Source organism: Bombus pyrosoma, linkage group LG17 (genome assembly GCF_014825855.1).
Source record: "Bombus pyrosoma isolate SC7728 linkage group LG17, ASM1482585v1, whole genome shotgun sequence".
NCBI lineage: Eukaryota > Metazoa > Arthropoda > Insecta > Hymenoptera > Apidae > Bombus > Bombus pyrosoma.
Window position 1 is genome coordinate 566,381 of NC_057786.1, and position 21,583 is coordinate 587,963.

Sequence of the window (21,583 nt, forward strand, 5' to 3'; positions counted from 1 at the left end):
GGGTCCCACGCGTTTATACCGTTCGTTCAGATAAATGGAGTTCTACTGTACCATCAGGTAATGTTTTTGAAATTTGGCATAGAGCCTACATCCCGTTTGCGTTCTACGTCGTCCTCTTTCTCGCCTTCGCGAAGCTGAATAGTATTTTTGCCATCGTGCGAACATCCTCTGTCTCTTTACTGTTGCGTTAGCTGGACAGTTCGAGAGTTTTACTACGTGAATAGAAACGAGAAGATAACTCGCAGTCGTTTAACTATCCTGTTTAACGACGAAAAAGCGACGGTCACATTTTCTAGTGTTTTTCCACGTTGTGAATGGTCGATATATGAATGCAAAGTTCTCTGCCAATAAGCAGTGTATTACGTATTGGTGTATTCGTATCACAAGCCACATCAACTACATATGTAATTCTCCTACGACTCGCGTTCGGTCTATCGTTTAAGGTCATTGGGCTGTCAAACAAACGTGTATGCATTTGGTTGCTTCAACGTTTAAAAAACTGTAATAGATTGGAGTGGCTTTGTGGATTCCGTGTGCAGCTATTGGATAACGAGCAATATTTGCTTGAGTATTAAACAGTTAGCACGGTCGTGTCATAACATGAAATAGTCTAACCGTAGTTAACTTGAGGTTATAAAATTCAGTTGTTAAACGAACAGCGTAATAACCAAGACGAAGCATACGAACTCGGTACAGCAGACGAAGCATAGTAAATTGGTGAACTGGTTTCGAAGGTAGAACATCTTTCGCGCGAAGATGTCTGTCTAGAATATAAACATATACTGTATACAATATACCGCAGTACCAATTTTTAGAACTTCAATTATTCCGAATTAGCATCGCGAGTGCTACGTGAAGCGTCTGGCGGTTATATATAAATCGAATCATGTCAAGTAGAGGCGTCACCTCGACGGAAAACGACTTTTTTCATTGCCTACCGAGACTACCCAACTTTCTCATAGATCCCGAGGATGAAGGTAAACATTGGTCTTTTCTATTTACGAGTTGCTAGGTTTATTTTGTATAAATATATGATCAGACATCGTAACTATTATAAGACGAATTTTTAAAAGTTACGATGTAAGAATTAATACCTTTAAGTAAGAAACATTGCTTACAGATAATCTTTGTAAGTGATAAAATTTTTTTAATAACTGTTATAAATAATAAAAATTTTTTTGATTACCGGTAATCATCATCGATGACGGAAATTTTATTCTGGTTACCATTAACCAAGAAATACACGATATCATAATTATTTATCGTTTTCCTTCAACTTTTTACTTCTATCCCTATTATATTAATTTTCACGCTATTCAGCTAATATTTATCATCGAATTTTATGTATAAATCGCAGTTTCAAAAGAGTTCAACCTTCTTCATTTCCTACTTTTAAATAGCATATTACCGATTACTGTCCTGTCGTGAAAGACGAGTCTGAGATACGTGGATAAATTAAAGTCGAACGTGATACGCTATCGCTACCTTATATACACATTGACATATATTATTCTGCGTCCGTGTGGTTAACACACGTAATCTGTCGGTATCTGTGCTTTATCGTTACGTACTGTAAGAAACAGGGACTTTTCCGCAAGTATCTATGACGATTGTTATTCGCGTAGTCGTGGTGTGCATATAACCAAGTGTATTATCTATCGGTTGAATCGTTTCGTAGAAAGCAATTCTTTTCGTGGTATTCTGCAATTAAAGTGTTTGAAGCACGTACTTGAAGCGATAATTTATTCTGTCATCAGAAGTCACTGATATCGATATATCTACTGCGTAGTAATTCATCGCTGTAGCAATTTATCTACTTCTCGATTTTGGACAATCAAACCTTTCGATCATATTCCTTTATAACGTTATTTACGAAGGATATTGTACAAAATTTATGTCTGAAGTTGTAGAAAAGGTCTTCCGAGAATTTTACATCTCTGAAATCGTACGTTCTAGCTGTATCGTTCGATATAACTTTACGTAAGTGTAGTGGATGTGCTCGAAGTGTGACAAAGCTAAGTAACTGGAAGCAATTACCGTTTGAAAGATTTCTCGTAATTTCCTAGAAGGAATTTAATCATGTATGAATCAACGTGGGAAACAATTAGTAAATCGCATCTAAATAGAAAAGGTGGGGATGAAAGTGTTATATGTATCATAATTATTAGGTTAATTGCACCTAATATGGAACAGCTGATTTCAAAAGTCTCCCAAGAAGAGAAACATGCCTTTTTTCCAATGAAGCTAATGTTAAAACGCGACGAGATTGATGGATATTCGTGTGTTAATATTAGGTCGGCCGAAAAGTCCCTTTCGTTCTATAAGGAAATAATGGATGCACAGTATTTTCCGTTTAATATTATTTTATCGAATTACGTATGATCCATTTTGTTCTATCAAAATAAAGATCACAACGTTCGACAGATTAGAACGTTAGACAGAAAGATGCATCGTTGTAAAAGACGTGTCTGTAAAAGGAAGGCACTTTTCGGACAACCTAATATATTGTGTACTACGCAAAGATTTAAGAATCTTGAAGTCGCGGTAAAAAATGTAAACATATGCGATGAGAAAAAAGACGCTGCCTAGTATAGTCTGTGTAGAACTGGTAGCCAGAAAATAAATACAATTCTGGAACACGATCGGCAATAACAGCATCATTGACATGTTCCATGTTACGCACGCTCAACGCTGATTGTGTTCAATTGTATTAATTAATTGAGTTAATTGTAGACTCCATATTTGGCACATACATACGTTTGCATATGCGAGGACTGAAGATATACAAATCATATTTTTAAACGAATCAACATGCACAATGCAGACGGTATCGCCTTAATGTAATAGCGTCCGATTAGCGGCTTCTGCTTTGGAACTTTCAGCAAGTTCAGCCCTGGCATCGAGGTTCTCAGCTATGTATCTTATCTCACGAGATACGAATGTATCTCTACGAGTGGGTACCCGAGTTATTTTGTCTACTAGGGTATCTCGTGGCATAGTTGCCATTGCCAGATGACCCCCTTAATCGTGTTCCCACTGCCACTGCCACTATCATATAAGTCTTTGGCGAATACGCGAGCTTATGATTTTGTTAAGAGTGGCAGTGAGAGTAGGGATAACCGCTCCTCGCGTACGACGTGAGAACGGTCCGACGTTTGTGCGGTCTTGCTGACGAGTAATCCGCGTAGCTGGGTGTCTCAGAAGTTAGAGTTGTCTATTCACAGGTAAAATCTTTGTCAGGTACAGATATCCTATGTCAAGTAAGAAGTCCTATGTCATTTAGTCACAAAATGAAAATATTTCTTGCTATATTTACAATTTCTTAATTGATCTTATCGAAATTTCATTATACAAATTATTTTCGCGAATTAAAACCGTTGGAACGTGTAATGTAATGTATCGGTGAAATCTGAAAGTGCAGATATTTCTATTTTAGCTGCGGAATCTTCTATTTTTAGCAATTTAACGATATTTAAAGTTTTGGCAAAGTTAACTGAATTTAGAAATGAAAAGCATGATACAATTATAGCGAGGATGATTCGTATGATTTTGGCGTATGAAAAATCTACAAATCGCATACCTGTACACTTGCGCCAAGTGCCTCTATTGATCTCGTTTATGAAAAGCGGCTTCTTGGCGCTTAGGATCAGTTTTTGGTCGAGTGCCAGGATTTGATTTATGAGTAATGAATTCTAAACGGAGAGTTTCACATTTTTGTTAATAATTAAATGTCCAGAAATGATAAAAGCAGACTAGAAGCTCGTAGCAACTCACTGGCTAACAATTATATAACCAGCATATACAGAGAAGGCTGTGAAGAACTCATCCCAGTAGATCTGATAGACCGATAAAGATCACCAATATGCAGGGTATCCGCGTAACGCGACTTTATTTTTCTGCTCTTTGCGAGGCCATGTAGCGAGTAATGTTTTGAACCGTACTTTGATGGTGTCGAGTTTACTGCAAATGACGATAAAAGAATTCCGAAAATAGTTCGTATTCATAGCGAAACCAAGGTCACCCATGTTTAGCATAAATGAGACCATTTGTTGCTTTTTCCATGAGATTGTAGGGGCTCTACGTCCAATTCAAAAAGCATGTTACATGACAGTTTTATTAACTCAATGCTAGGTTTACAATAGTAATAGCGGGTTAGTTTAACCGACTTCGGTTAGAAATAACTGTTATAAATGATCAAAATGCTTTTGGTTACCGATAATAATCAGGACATGTATATTGTATATTACATTCTCATTTTTCACCCATATTCTTTAAAACTACACATGTGGTATGTATGTGCATAGTTATACTTTGTGTATAAATATATATACATATCGTGGGTAACTATAGGCGTGGTTTTAAAGAATGTGGATCAAATGAGAATACGCAAGCCAAGTACAAACATTATGTATATAAATACATGTGCATATGGAAATTCCACGTGTACTTTTGTTACATCATTACCAGTGACCATCGTTAGAGATATAAAATTCGCGTCGTAGTTAACATGTTAACGAATGATTCCTGTGCACGAATGAACAGCGCTAATTCTCGGAAGCTGAGCAGAAAGGAAGGAATGTGTACATATCTTACGAGGTTATGAGAAAACGTGCGGTGGCTAGCGCTTCTTGAGGACTGTTTCACAACGTTGGCGTGCGTGCGTTAACGGCGCTACCAGAAAACACGGTTGCGTTAGTGTTAGAGGTAGAGACGTGCATGTAGACCAGCGAGTGTGTGGTCGTGCGTACCGATTCTACGACGTCTACCAAGTGCCAACTGTACGCTACAGTCAGTGTATTCGATACTCGCGACCAGTTAATGTGGTCAGTGCCCTCTGTACTACGAACTAGGAGTATCGCCTTTATTTTGTAGTTTATCCCCGCGTTTTCGACACATTTTTTGACGCATTCGACACGAGGAAAGCTGGAAAACTGTTTTGTGTCATCTTTCTTCGGAAACGGCAGTGTACTGCCAAGTTTTTGTGATATTATAATTGAGAAAATCGTTATTAGTATTAGTGATTGGAAGCAAAGAAAGTGTGATATTTATTTGTGTAAGATTTGTCCTGTCAGAATCGTTATTTTCGAGATGTCGATCGTCTGTGCGATAAGTTTTATATATACGCGTGAAGTTCTCGTACTTTTGCTGAAACAAAAGACGTCGTTGTCTCAGATGTTAAAGTCACGTTTTTCATCTTCTCGTTAATTATTCATGTAACTGCCTCACGAACCAATATTGTTTCTCGGACATCATGGTTAATGTGGTATTCTTTCGAAGCGTTACAGGGTTTTGTATTAGAAAAACTTGAAGGATTTTAGTTTGATTTACAATTACTTTGCCTTTTACTCGTGATATTAAAATAATCCAATGTGTCATATCTTATCTATAACCGCAACTAAAGAAAACACGTAAACGATTCAAAGCAATTTATCTTTACTAATCGTCTGTGTACGTACATATCTAATTTCTAGATTTTGGATACACTCCAAATGAAACTGTCGAAGGATGACTCATGCGAGCAGACATTTTTTCTGGAAATAGTTATTCACGAACATCGGTTTCGCTGACTGAAACTAATAGAGTTACTTGTATACGAAGATTCTTGTTCAAAGAACAAAAATAGTACACTCGCGATTGAATCGGAGATACTGCGCAAAAAATGAAACGTCTGTTTGTTGACATACTCTTGTTAGTGCGACAGTTAGAGCCGACAGTTTATTACGGCTGAGAACTGTGCATTGGCAAAATTACTTGTCTGTATCAGGTGGCAGACAGCATAGGGCAAAAAAGTATTTAAACTGTACTTAACGCGTACAAACAGCCATTGCCCTTTTGTCTCATGCTATTCTCCACGTTCTGTTCTATTAATACTGCGCATTTGGTTTTGTAAATTTGACGTAGGTCATGGGTCGTGAAAACTTCATCGAGTTATCAGTCCTACGAACGGAATATTTTAAATCCAGAATTACGTTCTGATCGTGCGTTATTTCCGCAAAAAATTTCTGCGTTAATATATCAAATAAGTCCCACCAAATTTGTAGAAAGATTTGTCAAAAAATGTCTTTAGGAATTGTTTTCAAAACAAACCTTTAACTATCCTATAAGATGTTTGATAGGTGTAACCTTTGTAGCGTAATTTCCAACACAAACATCCCACCAACACATACATATTGGATACATATTGGTTACTTTCATCATATGTAAATAACCAAGCGATGTGATCTGAATCGTATTTTCATTCCATGGTATACCTACATATATGTGATAATACGTATCCTTCGTTTCGCAATAGTTGTGAGATATGTGCTTTGTTTGTCACGAAAGCAGTGGCTCGTTTAAGGTTGACTGCTTTCTCGGGAATTTAAAATAAAAATCTCATTAAAAAATGCCATTATCTTAAACTTAAACCGATAGAATTTCTTCTTTTTCTATATAATTTTAATTTTCGCTCATTCATTTGACTTCTCTGTTTCCACTTCCTGTTAAAATTTAGTTTAATCCTAAATCAAGCCTTGATTCGAAACATTACGTTTTCTTTAATCGCGCTGAATTATTCAGAACGAAGTAGATCTTATATAAGTGTTGTCGCTCGGGCTTGGTGTAATTAAGGTTAGAATAAATTTTGATACGCAAGCTCCATTTCGATTAGAGAACGAAAGTAACAATTATTTTAAAATTTGAAAAAGAAACTCATCGAGAGGAAGTTAATTCTTATTTAAATGGAAATCAGCTGTCGTTAAATTTTGCAGACATTTTTCGAGGAATGAAGTTGTAAAAAAAAATATTAAGATTTATCTGTTTTGGCTATGTACAACCGGCCATCGATATTGATTACTCTTAACCTAGACAAACGAAACTTCTGTCACCGATAATAGTGAGTCATAACTGAAGACAATTCCGCTTGTCGGTAATGATTATTTATAACGAGAAACAATTTCCGTTATCGATAATGGTTACCAGTAACCTAAAAAATTTTGGTCCTATATAGTATTCACAATCAAAATCGTTTAGAGGCAGATGTTAATTCTTACGCCATAACTTTAAAAATTTACTTTATAAAAGTTATAGTTTATGGTTTCAATTACTTCATTTATCAAGTTGACTATAAAAGCTGTAAATTACAAAAGGTGATTAAATTGGGTACATTGTGAAAATGAACTTGCGCATAAGTGCCCTCACATATAGCCTCCAGCTTGAAAGAAAGAATTTCGTTTCAGAAAGGGAAATATTGTAAACGTGTGTAAATTTGGTTTACGTCGTTTATGATGAAAGCAAAATCAAATAACGATTGTCACGCTGTCAAGGTTACTGGCGTATTGGCGTCAGAGAACTGTAACGTGTTGAAAGATTCGGATTCCCAAAAATAGTACTCGAACTCTGAAGAACAACATACACTTTGATTTAACTTGACTTCAATATTGCATATGTAAACAGAAAGCTGTTGCAACTTCTGGTTGGACTTAGAAATAGACTCTGGATGTTTATGCAAATTTATTACTTGACATTTGCCTCACATATTAGACAGGGTGATTGTTATTCATTTAAGTACAGGTACATTTTCATAAATTGTTCCTTCCAAACTCGAAGCAGTGAAAAGCTAAATACGATATCGTTATCGATATAATACATGTCAACAATTGGTACAACTTTCGAGATGCGCTAGACAAATGCAAATAATATTTTCGTAGAAAAAACGTACAGCATAAACACGAAATTATAATTACTATATAACATAAACAGAAAATGAGATTAAATATCGCTCTTTCACGTCAACACGCGATTTATAACATTTTTGATTTATTGTACGTATTGTATATGTTTGTGGTAGATCGCGAACGAGTGAATCGACACGAACAAACGTTTTCTTTTTCAGTCGGCGTTTTCTCACCGGGAAATTCCAAAATTCCACAAACTTTTCGATTAAATAAATAACTCGCGAGCCGCGAGAAATAGAAAACAAGTTTTCAGGCAAAAGTTATTTCTTTTAACGAGGTCTATCGTCTAGTAGAAAATTTATCAATGATATAGCGAATTGTAACGCGAAATCGGAATCGGAATCTCTCGCCTTCGCCTCTTTAGAATGAATTTGGACAGCAAAGGAAATTGCGTAATACTGTATCCTCTTTATAACTGGTCGAAAATCGGGACTTCTCGGCGATTAATTAACGCGTAAGGATAGCTATAGTTGAGATTATTGTTTACACTTCTTAAACTACTCGTAAATCGAATCTGCCTAATAGTAAAACTGTCAAGCCAGTTACAGTGGCTGCTGCCAGATTCTTTGTTTTTGCAAATACCGAGAACATGCAAATATTTTTAGCAATATCAACGTTTACCTTTATTCAGATAGAAACACGGTTACACATACTCATTTATTTTTGTCATGTTGCTTCAGTTCCAACTAATTACGTGCAATATATTTAGGTACGCGTTAACCAGTTAGCAGTTGCGACTTCTTTGAAAAGCGCGTACTTAAAATGTATACTCGTGAAAACCAGCTAACTGGTTAAAGGTCGACAGTTTCAGTATCACAATTATCGTTTTCTTTTGCAATTACTCATTCAATAAACGGACGTTCGCATCTTCTATTGGATTGTACGTCTAATACGACATATACATGTTTGATTACTTTTTTTTACTAATTGATACCGAGTTCTATTCGCAAGCAAACAAGCTGCAACTATCGTAGACGATCGACAGATTCGAGCAGAGATTGGGGAAATCACGTTCGATATTAGAATTCTGGCAAATCTTTCTAGACGCGCAGAACAAAACCGCACGATGGTGCTGGGTAGCGAAACTGACTACTTGTCTGGATATAAGCGAAATTCTATTACGGAATGGTTGCAAAAAACGGGACAGGCGGAGAACGATGGTAATTTTCTCGATGCAACGTGCATGTTTGCTGCGTTTATGTTAAATAATTTGCGGTTACAGTGAAAGCGTTTTCTAGTTCACAGCGATGAACTACGCACGCTGAAACTTACTTAGCAATTTGCATTAGACATACATAGAAGCGTACAATCTTGTTAACCAAGTCTCGAGGTAGTACCGCTAAACCAGCGGTTCTTAGTCTCTCGTTAATCACGTTTGTTCTAAATAATTTCCTGTTGTTGCGTATATATATATAATAATCCCTGTTTCCATGTTGATTCGAACTTCGAATCCGTAACATGCCTGAAATATTTGAAACATTCGTCGGTTCAAATTTGCAGATATTCGGAGGAGATATTCGGTCTAAATAAATAAAGATAAATTCATATACACCTAGAACATTTTTTAGGTACACGTACTCCTTAACCAGTTAACTGCGGAATTTAGTTTTAAAAATCTCTTATGGGGTGTGTAATTAGCATGATAAGTAAATAAAACGCCGAGTAAACACGTCGAACGCGGTTAACTGGTTAAACATCTTTTGCTCGAGTAGTAAAATAACAAGTCGCGCGTGAGCGTCACACCGTGAAGAGTTTGCGATCATTTGGGGTCCGCGGACCAGAGATTAAGAACCGCTGCACTGGACTAAACTCGTTTTAAGGCATTTTGCGTCCGCTTTCGAGGTATAATAACACGTTTAGTATAAACGTTTTCCTGCTAAAAAGGGACTATGCTTTTCGTTACAGGAAGCGAAAGTCCGGTGTTTGGCCTGGAAGGTGGCGGAACAGGTGCAGGTGGTGGAACCTCCTTAAGACTTGCACCTCACGAATTGCCCAATGAAATTTCCGCCCCCTATGAGGTCCCACAATTTCCAATCGAACAAATCGAGAAGAAGCTTCTCATACAGAGGCAATTAACCGTCAAGTAAGTAACGCGTTCGTACTTTTCTTTTCAAAAATGAACCTTGATTCACGCTAGCGATCATGGTACGACCGGATGACGTCTAACCAGACATCGAGAAAACTTGTTTACACGTGACGCAATGAGAGCAGCCACGGTATAGTCCAGCCGAATTAGATCTGAAATACGCCAGTTCATAAATTGTACGAATTATACGTGTAAAAAACGTTTGGAAGTGCGATCGCCCACTGGCCTTCTTATTTCTTCAGTTATTGTACTGGAAAGTTCTGTCGGTTTTTGTATTCTTCCATTGGCGATAACGATAAAATGTATTTAGGACGAGTCTTATTCTGATTCAGTTTATTTTAGCTTATCCAGACGTTATTACAAATTATCTTATAAGTTACGTAAAATGATGTTCTTCGTTTATCTTTTATGTAAATTAAATTAAAAAATTGTACGAGCATGTTCAAATATGTACGTGTAATCTTTACTTATCAAATTAGTCTACTTAAACATATCACAATAACTCTATAGATTCTGTGTAGAGATGTTTATTTATCGACATAAATTTCATTATCAGTACTGATAATTCTTCAATCACGTTCTATATATACGTTGTATATATATATATATATATATATATATATATACCTTAAGGTTTTTTATATCACGCAGGTCAAAAATAATTGCTCGAAAACTTTTTTTCTTATGTTTGAGCAGTTTTCACTGCAATTTTATAAAAATGGTAATTTTTCTTGTAAATGTTTGAAAACCGAAGATATTACGAGTTTGTTGAACAGTTTGATAAATCGATTTCCTTGCTCCAGAATTCATGAAAATTCAACGTCGAAACGAGGTCATTCTTTAACCCGTTGCAGTAGTTATGTGTAGTCGCGATACAGTCCTTTTCAAAGCGTTACTGAGAATAGCGAGAGAAAAGCATAACGAAGACGATTTTAAACAGCCTTAAGCTACAGCGTACTCGTATTCTCCAAAAAATTTAAGCTATCCTTATATCATGACATTAACGAAAAATTTTAGTAACGTAACTCCAAAATTATCCGTTACATGTACATTATATAACATTGTATAGAACACGATACTTGCTAGAAAATACTACTTATTAGAATAACATTTATTACATGACATACTTGAAGTAATATTAAAAACTACAAAATGAAATAAGACTTACTCCAATACTCGTGCTAAACATTCATAAAATTGCTGGAATATACTACACGTGACAATCTATCACTACTACTACGACTGATAAGTACAATTAACCATATACTGCATTAAGAATATAAGTATTATACTTTTGATACAGACTTAAATTAAGATAAATAATATATTTAACTATGCTTTTAAGATTAATAAGTTTAATTCTTCAGTTTAGGAATTTTTACATTTTCCAATTTGTAATCTTTTATTCGTTGCTGAGAAGAAATTTTCCTTTTCCATCGTCTAAAAAAGCCCGTAATCTTTTCCTGCCCCAGACGTTCATTCTAGAGGTCATTTCGTGCTTTTAAAATAGAACACCGGTACATTTCCTTCAGGACATTCTATTAATGTTGAAAATTGCACTTTTATGCGATCCACTTGTGAGTCTCGTGTTGTCTTAAAAAGACGTAAATTTCATTGCAATGCGTTTTTATAGGTGGTCAGAATTTATGATCTCTTTTTAACTGCCGTCTATAATTGGGATTATCTACGAAGGTGCATGTACCTAATTCAATTCTATTCTTGGCTATTACTCTTGTTAGTTCCATACCATGCCTCTTGATGCGAGTGCTGAAGCTTCTGAAAATAAATTTTCAGTTGCGCTCAATTTCTATTACATTTGCTTGCTTAGGCCAGGTGGGAAAAAAAGATAGCCGCCTAACGAAAGGGTCGACAAGTACCCTGTACAATATTTCATTTTTATCATTCTAAGATTTGTGCAGTAAACTAAAACTTGGAATAAAATTTCTACTGGAAAGTATGATTTTACGACTCGACTAATTTTTTCACATAATTTGCCGTTAATATATTCTCGGTACAAGCACTATTACGTTTGCGATTAAAACGAGCACTGGTAAAATTATCTCACACGATAGATCTTAGTTCGTATGCAGTAAAGTAACGATCAATACTGCAACGTAGATCTATCTGGTTTACCGTTTAATCTGCTGTGGTTACCATTGTAGCTGGTGTATTTTCTGTAATGTATAAGATGTGACTCTAACTCTAATGTCATGTATTATATATATTTATATTAGAATCAAGTACAGCACTTGGTTTGTTTACCATAAAAACGCAGCAAAAGTTCAGACGGCGCACAAGGAGCATTATCCGAATACTCGGAAGCGATTACGTGACGCAGTGAGACGGAAACGGTCAGAGTTTTGGGAAAGCGATGACCGAATCTATTTCGTGCTTCGCTACGACAACTGGCTCATTCATCGCGCTTTATCCAGCGGTTTCTGACGAAACAGGACGTCGTGCGATTTCGTCGGCCTCCTGACTCTCCTGCGACTCCCGACTATCCCTCAAATCGAAAAATCCTTTAAAAGGAACAGAACTTGAAAAGGTAATGGATATAAAATGAAACGCGACGAATTCTCTGCACTTTCTACTGGTAGTAGAGTGCTATGAATGAACTTGAAAAATTCAGCACCCATTCGAAATTCATCTCTTTGATCTTTTGCCACTGCCGATCTTATATCGTCGGGAATGGTGAACATTTTGAAATGGACTTGTAGTTGAAGTCGTAGTAGAATCGTGGCTACTGACTACCACCGTCGTCACATGTAATTATTCTTGATCCATTCATACTCTGTACTAGTATACGTATAGTATACGTAGTAACGCGTATTCGTTATCGGTCATTTCCTATGTCGTTCTTTTTTCATAACACTTTGACGATGCTCCCAATAACACGTATACGTTTATACGACACTAATTCCTTATCTCGGTGCCTACGGAACACAACGACAACGTTTGGCCGAGAACAAACAAAAACAGGATATAAACAAATACACAGGATATAACTTTCTGCGACAGAATATAATCTAATTACAAGATAGCGGATTAAAGGATCTGCGATGGTTTTGTTCTTTGCGAGGATCATAGCTACGCGTAGCGGAACATCATGGCGCGATGAAATTGATTTTCAAGAGCTGCCTTGTGGCGATACAATTGCGTCGCCTGTTACCTTCGGGTTAATTCCTAAACGATTAAATGAAAGCTTCTTCTTTATAACGATAATAGAGCTACCGCGATTAATTGAAGCAGCGACAACCTATAGGGGCTACATCAAACGAACTACGTCTTCGCAATATGGACAATGTGATTGCTTGTTTGACAATGAGCGAGTGGCGCGATTCGGTGTGGCGCGACGATGATGGCGTGGCAGTGGTCTAGACGTGGGGAAGGGGTTAGGTTGGGGTTAGGTTCGCGAGCAGCCTTCATGGCCGGCCTTTCAGTAGTCGTAAGACCATCGTGGTGATAGGAAGTGCGCGACGGTATGCTCTGCGTGCAACGTAGATCGTTTCCGGTACGCTACCAAGAAATATCAGACTCGTGTTGGACGACCGCATGATCCCCGGTCGGCTTTACGATAGTCTTTCATGACCTCGCCACGAGAATTTCCGAGTCTAGGCTATGTGAGTTAACGTATCGATTGACAGAAGTTTTACATTCGCGGACTCTCGCCGCGTTTACTATGCCGTGACACCTTCGAATTACGCGTTACAGATGTATCGATGAATAACGGAAGGGAACGGAAATAAGGCCGAGCCGCCGTCTCTTCCTGGTTAGACGTTCGCGTTCGCTTAGTTTCCCGTCCTGTGCAACGATAAACTGTCGAGCGAATCCTCAACGACATTTTGACACTTAAACACTTAAACACAGTGGCTCGTGAAAGCGTTCCAAAACTTACCACAGAATTCTTATTTACGGGAATATCGTGTACGTTATGCGTGTACGAAACTTTTCGATATTTCGTTGGCACCGCAGACGAGTAGACTGTGAATTTTCACGGAAATTCGTGTTCTTAAGGATATAGCTGAGAAAAAAGAATCTCTAGAAATTGGGAAATTGATTTAACTGCTACGTATCGTAGAAAGCGCTGTACTTTGAATGTTTTCTTATGGTTCTTCACATTACGCGTAATTTTTTGCAATTTTGTATTTTCTAATGAACGATCTTTGCATAAAGATGCGCGGTCTGGTAACGAGATACGACTATCGTGTTTATGATAGTAAGATCTGAAAGCAGTCCGGAAATGTATGTAGAGAAGTTTGTATTTCGCTACATACGTTTGTGGCTTATTAATATTGCGAATAATTGGCTATTCAAACGAACAGTACACTTCCACTACGTATGTTTTAACTTCTACGTACATTTTTAGATTTATTTATTATATTTATATACATAGACATTTACTATAAACATACGGTTAATGAAAAATTAATACGCAGCATGAATAATGGTCTTCGACGTGTAATCAGTGGCAAAGATAGTCTCGCTACGTATTGTGTATTATTCATATAGCATTCATATCATAATTCATTGTTCAAATGCTTCGTTCAAATACACTAACTCGTACGAAATCCATAAAATATCTTCTAACTTTTACATACATTTTCAGATTCGTTTCAAATATTACCAATGTAATCACGACGGTCGTGTCTCGTTCCAGAGCCAATGAAGTCTCAAAACGTTTCGTATAATATGAGCCGTCTAACGCGAAAGTAGCGTAAGTCAGTTTTCTAGCTATTTGGTTTAACGCCGCATCTCCGAAGCTTAACCTTGATTCTGTTTCGTGCAAATATGGTATCTTCATACTGTAACTGTACAGTGACTTACATAAAACAGGTGTAACGTTCTTTAATATTATTGTACGTTACAGGATTCCGACTTTGTTCCTCGTTAATCAGAGATCGGCACTTCGGTGTTTACATCGCTTTTGCGTTAAGCGACTCGTATATGCATAAACAGTTCCTAAGAGCGTGCGAATATTTTCGTGAGCCACGTATACGTACATAGAGCACATATGCAGACGCATGATTCGACATTATGTTCCTTAACCAGTTAGCTGTTTTCGATGAGTATACTCGTCACAAAGAAGTGGCAATATTTCCTGTTATGACGAGTATACTCGTCAATCGTAAACAGTAGTCACAGTTTGCTGTTTAAATCGCAATTTGGTAATTGTCACAAACTGCAGTAATAAAATTCAGAAATAAAACAGTCCTTTCGCTGCAACTTAATCCTATATTATATTATAACAGCCACATATATTTTTTGTTTGACGAGTTAACTCGCTTACTTTTTGCCACACACTTTTTTGGGTACACGCTTTTCAAGGAGGTCGCAACAGTTAACTGGTTAATAGCTGCGGACATTCGTTCCTCCGAATATTTCGTGAAAAAAAAATTTCCGATCTCGTGAAAAGGTGCGGTAGTACTGCACTTGATATCGGCCAAGATTTACAAACGCTCTATGTAACAGGCTACGCGTAGGAGATGTACGTCGTTATGGAAATTTCGTTCCCCCGTTTGTCGATCATCGACACATTTCCCTTTCTCATGTTTCTTCGTTCAAGTCGCGATGATCTTCCTGTTGTTCCGCAAAATCGCAAAATCGTTGCCCATTCGTAGCGATCGTAGCAACGTATGGACAAATACGGCCGCTGCTCTACTCGAAACCTATCTCGTTCAATCGCGAACAAATTCTGTCTGCGTCTTTTATCCAACAGCCACTGTACGTGCGATCGAAGTGTTTAACAGTCGAACCGTACATGCGTTATCTTCGCACGATTTTATTCTGTTTGCGAACGCACACGTACGGTATTATTTACGAATACCGTAAATATCGCAGATACGTTCTGTACGCTCATTTCCTAGATTCTTACGATAAAGTCGACTTAAAACCTCGCGAGTAAAATCGAACGTGTTATTGCACAGATATTGCGGTAGAATTGCGACAAGTGGTATCTTTTTTCGAATCGTTGCTATCGTTTGTCCGGTAACGAGAAATAATGAAACGCATTGCCTTCGATATGCCGTTTCGAAATGCCGGATGATGATTGTGAATATTTACATGTTTCGTGATAACAAGACGATTGAGGGACTCAGTGAAGAAAGGCCATATGCTGCAATTTATATCGACTCTTTGCTTTTTCTATTATCAACTATGTAGCTCGTGCGTTCTACCGTTCGTTTCATTGCCTTCCAGCGATGTAGCGTGTAACCTTTTGCGAACAGGATTAAATTAACCCTCCGTAGGCAAACGTATTCTTTTTCTCTCTCCGCGTTCTCTCCCACGTCAATCGGAAGATTTAAATTAAATTTGAAAGATTTTACCAGATTTTGAAAATGTGTGGGAAAATTTCGAAATACATATCGATACCTCCGTTGCGTTTTTCATCCTTCTATTGGCACGTTCAGCGCGGGGTCGATACGCGTATCGAGGAGGAGGAAGAAGCTCTTTAGCGACGGCGCCGATACATGTATCGACATTATTTTCTTTTTTAATATTTGTCAGCGGTCTTTTTCCGTGCGTTGTAGCCATTTCCTAGGGGAAACTGTTTTCCATTTAATGAAAAAAGATCCTTTTCAATTATATTTCGAAAATTGTTTTGAATTTCGTACAATACCGAACGTAGTAAAATAGTTTTTACTTTCATCCATACAATACCAACCGTAAAAAGCAACTCGCCTCGCAATTATTTTCTCTATCGCCTCGCATTCTCGTAGTATTTATTTAATCGTCCATTTATAGCGCAGTTAACTAGCGGTAGAAGCGAGAATTTTGGCCGGTACTGTACGACTTTCCTCTATATCTAGCGAGAAAGAAAGCCACGTTATTCCGTCTCCTTAGACAACTAGCAATATGATTCTTACGTGCAATCTGTATCTGTCTGTATGTGTTCCACTTCTTCATCGAAGCTTGACGAAAGTGGAGATATATACGAACCCGTCCATAAGTATTGGGACACCTGATGGCATCGTAAGAAACGTGACCATCTACCTACCTCGCGAAGCAAACTGTTAATCGCTACCAGTTTGCTGTTTCGGACGAATATACTCGTCACCCATGAAAAGTAGTTACAATTTGCTGTTTAAATCGCAATTCGGTAATTGCCACAAACTGCAGTAATAAAATTGAACGATAAAAACAGTCGTTTCGTTGTGACTTTATTTCTATCGTTAGCAACAGCTAACTGGTTAATATTGACAGTAGTACGCAGCACTAGTTTGTGAAATTATTAATATTATTTATCATTATTTATCTTGTTGCAACGAGGCTCGCGTGTACGATCTTTGGTTTGGAAACTTGACGCTTGTTCCATTGGTTTTATAATTTGTACTAATAGAACATACGTTATTTGGTTTCTGTTAGCTTTCTTATCCAGCGAATATAATTTTATGCTTCATACTTGACGGCTAATGTTTAGTTCGTCGAACCTATCTGTAGGAATCGTAGGGATGTAACGTGAATATCGAATAGAGTTGCGGAGTTTTGTGCAACAGATTGACTTGTTCAATCCGAGGACACAGAATCGGTGTATTATAATAAGATATAAATTCCATTTATGCGTTCCGTATGTTTCTGCCTGCCAACTCGCGTAATTCTTTCAACTTAATAAGCAACTTCCATTTGTACAAAATCTTGATATCTACGCGCTTTGGATAATCTTCAATGCGTTTTTGCTTTTGTTCCTTAATGTCTCTGGCTTTTCCAACGGCGCGTATTTTTCCTAATTCTGTTGACACTTGCACCACTTTCGTATTTTCTTGCAACAATTAGAACGCCAATAATTTCCTACGCTAACAAAGTATGTACATATTTGAAACGAACGAAGGCATCGGTCGCCGAGAAACGTTATAATCGCATAACAAAACGTTCGGATATTACCGTGTTTGCCTTTGGCAGACGATTTAACGCTTGGACAGAAAACCGTGCAGATTAAGACGATCGCGATTTAACATTAACTTTCTCGAGAAGAATTTATTCTCCTCCTGAAGCTGATTTTGCCGTCAATTTTTAGTACCACGTGTTCGCACATCTCATCACGTTTTCCACATCTGGGTCCCTCAATTGTAAACTGGCTAACGTTTAACCAGCCAACTAGACGATCGTTTGACGAGACACAACGCGTTATGGATGCGATATGAGCTTAGAACGAGGGCAAACGTAAATTAAAACCCGCTGGAAAGTTCACATTGAGACGAAACGAACGACCAAGTTCACGATGAAAACTGATAATGAAATGTAACGGATAAGGAAACTGGAATATCGTTGTTTGCTTTGTCGAGTTTTGCGATAAGTAAAGAAAAGAGAAATGAAAAAGCATGCGACAAGAAAGGAACATTTGCTTATGAGAACATTTCGTTTTTCGGACGCTGTCAGCGTGCATGCAACAGACGTAAAATACGAGAGAAGGATCGTGTAACATGTTCGCTGGTGCGAACGAATCGAAACGATGGCTCAGGGATAATAGGATACTCTTGAGGTAAATTAAAATGCCGTCATCATGATTGCTCACACCTTCTAACCCTTTTAGGACGGGGCTTTAAAGATAGACGAAGAATGACTATTGTTTGTATTACCCTGAAAATTTCTCTTTTGCGTGTGATAATTTTCGAAGAAATCGATAATACGGGATCCGACGTGTCATATTCTTCGCGCTCGAATCAGTCGGTTTGCTATGTGTTTCTTGTGGTGATGGTCCGAATATCCTTTTCGGATCTGACGAGTAATTTTCATCCGTCTTCGTACGAAACGAAAAGTATTAGGCTGTGGCAAAAGTTTCTTTCGTTTTATCAGGAAATGATAGATGCACAGTATTTTTTGTTTTATATTATTTCATCGAATTCCGTATGATCGAAAGAATAGTAAGAAAACAAAACGGATCGTAACAACATAGCTCGACAAAATGATACGAAACAGAAAATGAGACTTTCGGGACAATCCAACAGTTAGCTTGGATAATAAACGATAAGATTGCAGATCTGATTGTTGAATTATGCGGTTTTTCATTAATTGCCATTGAAAATAGCAGAAAGATGAATTTAAGACGTTTCACCTAAACGTTATAAATAGCAAGGTGAATTAAGCGAAGGACTGTTTCCTAGCATCGCTCTATGCAGATTTTTGAAGAAATTCAGAATACCTTACGTACGTTCGCCGTTCCAGCGCAGCGATGACGCAACTGCAGAAAAAAGTGATTTCTCAGGAGACGAAGCGAACGAGTTTGTTCGTCCGGTAAAACTTGTAATTAAATAACGGAGGAAATGTTTTAGAATGTCGAGATAAACAAGGTGGTTCGCATTCTCTCTGGTTTTACTTTTAGCTATGTTTACGACACGACTTGCGCCGTTATTGCTACGAAGCGCGTTAGCTGACAACAAATATTTCAGTAGCGACGTTACTCTCATCAACAACGTTCGGAAAATTATGAAATTTTAAAGTAGCGTCCGGACGATCGATATTATCGTCAATATTTAAGGTTCTCAACAGTATCGGACGTGAGAGACGCTGCGGATGATCGATATACAAGGTGTTTGCTGTCCCAGTTTTGTTCTCCCGGCCAGACGCTGTCTATACGCGTTCCACGGACCGAGATAAGAAAAAGAAAAGTTATATAAACGTACGCCATTTGAAGTATCGTTAAAGAGTTATGAGAAAAAAGAAAAGATATACGCAACGAGCGGTGACGAACGTGCATTACCACGACGCAAGGTATTAATAGATGAGAAACATTTACATCTGGTAGTAGCCAGAAGCTATCGTGATTCTTGTACGACTTCAAGTACAAGTTCGTTTCAAGATGTTCAGCATTCCTGTCAATACGAGATTGGCAGCGGCGAAAGATCGAATTTATTACCCTTTGAAGTTCCTGGTTTATTACTCGTTGGAGTTGCGGTTGTACAAGTACATATTATGATACCCTTTGACTACTAACAGATGTAAATATTCCTGATCTATTCCTACTTTACACACCGATAAAGAAAGTTCGTTAAGGCGAGGTTGGTTTGCTAGGTCATTTTATTTTATTTCATTATTTTTTTTCTTTTTTTTTCCCCGTTATGTCTCCATGACGAAGCTTCCAACGACAGGTTGATCATCCGCTGCGACGATAATTGAAAAATCATGACTTTAGGGTGAATCTTTGAGAGCTTCACTTACGGGATTCTACCAGTAGAAAGCATCAGGTCGTCCCAAAAGTTTCTTCCGTTTTTCAAGGAAATGATGGATGCACAGATTTCTTGCTTTATATTATTTTATCGAGTTATGTATGATGACCCATTTTGATCATACGATAGAAATACATAGAGATGTTGGAGATAATACAACGTACGATACATAGAGATAAAGCAAAACACGTTGTGCATCTATTATTGCTTTAGAAAACGAAGGAAACGTAACTCAAAAACTCTACGAATCTTGAACGACGTCGTGTCGTTGTTGAGGCAGATGTGCGATACGTTCATCGACGTTTTTCCCTTATCCTGACCTATAGAATATATCGACAAGGTTGGAAAAAACGAGGACGCCCCGTATATCGTCAGTACAATATCGAGAAACTTAAATATTGACAATAATATCGATCGTTCGTGCGCTCCTCTGTAATGGAAAGATCAGGTATGTCTGAGACCTAGCAATGCGTTTACTTCGATGTTTACAAATTTGCAGGTTCGTCGCTATTGCGCTGAAACGGCGACGACCGTATCGACTTTGTCGACAATTCCTCTGTCTGTTTTATGGTCTGTATTTAATTTCGACCATAGTCCGATTCTCTTTTTCAGCTGTACTCAGTAAAATTTGTATCTTTTCTCAACGATACCAACGAAGAAAGACAAATTTTCCCCGCTTTGTAACATATATATTATTAATGTATATGTAGATTATCGGCTATTAATTTTCTTACATTGTAATTACTCTTATCTCGTTAATTACTTGACTCGATACATTTTATCGCTATCGTACGTTCTAATATTCTATTACACCGCGAACGCACTTATTTTACCATTTCATTACCATTTGTCTTATCGTTTAAAAATTCGGCGACCGTAAAGCGAACGAAACTCGAAATTCGACGCTACGATACGAAAATTCCAAGTACGTTATAAAAGTTGACTGCGATTTACATGGAAGCGCACGGCCAGAAATCCTGCTTTAAAGGAAACTTAATCGCTCGCAAAGATATTGAAATATTCGAGTCATATTATATACATATAGCGCATACCCGTCCTGAACCGGTTAAACAGAAACGACAGGTTCGATGCATCTAATTTAAATACGTTAGCGTGTGTTCAATGACTTTTCTTTTCTCGTTCGATAGCAATGCTATTCTTTTACATTTATGTACTTTTAGTTCAATCGTAATTCATTTTTTCATCGTTATCTTTCTTCGTGGAGCAAAGACGAAATGCGGGGACTTTGTTCCGTACCAGGGCTTCTTAATCTGTAGATCGCGACCCCGTGTTACGCGAGTTACGTAACAGGATTACGGGGTCGTCGAAATTTTTCTAAATGCCACGATGTACCGGCGAAATGAACAATGCCGATCGTCCGTCGTCAAACGATCGAGAAAAATTCCGCCAGTTATTAATCGTTCAAATGGATTTTTTTCTTTTTTTGGAATTGGGGCAGAATTTTAAACGATTTCTAAAATGGTTTTTAACGCTCGTGTAACGTTTTATTCTACGTGCCTGTCGCGAAACGACGCGTTCGTCGTTGGCGACTGTAAAACCAAAATATCTTCCACGAATATATTCAATTCCTCGTGCAAAAATATATATGCAAATTTAATTTT

At 37.6% G+C, this 21,583-nt stretch overlaps 1 protein-coding gene across 9 annotated transcripts in view; it reads left to right on the top strand.

Annotated features, from left to right (window-relative positions):
- LOC122577020 (AMP deaminase 2) overlaps positions 1-21,583 on the top strand; it is a 40,174-nt gene that overhangs the window by 10,676 nt on the left and 7,915 nt on the right. For 2 of the 9 annotated variants that reach the window (XM_043748046.1, XM_043748045.1), the window contains one exon: positions 9,621-9,798. In XM_043748046.1, coding sequence (XP_043603981.1) covers positions 9,621-9,798 — 178 coding nt within the window. Of the gene's footprint in view, positions 1-195; positions 978-1,703; positions 2,132-4,829; positions 5,054-8,759; positions 8,876-9,620; positions 9,799-13,270; positions 13,422-17,812; positions 18,278-21,583 lie in introns of those variants that run through there. The other 7 variants (XM_043748048.1, XM_043748049.1, XM_043748050.1 and 4 more) reach the window with 7 other exon arrangements.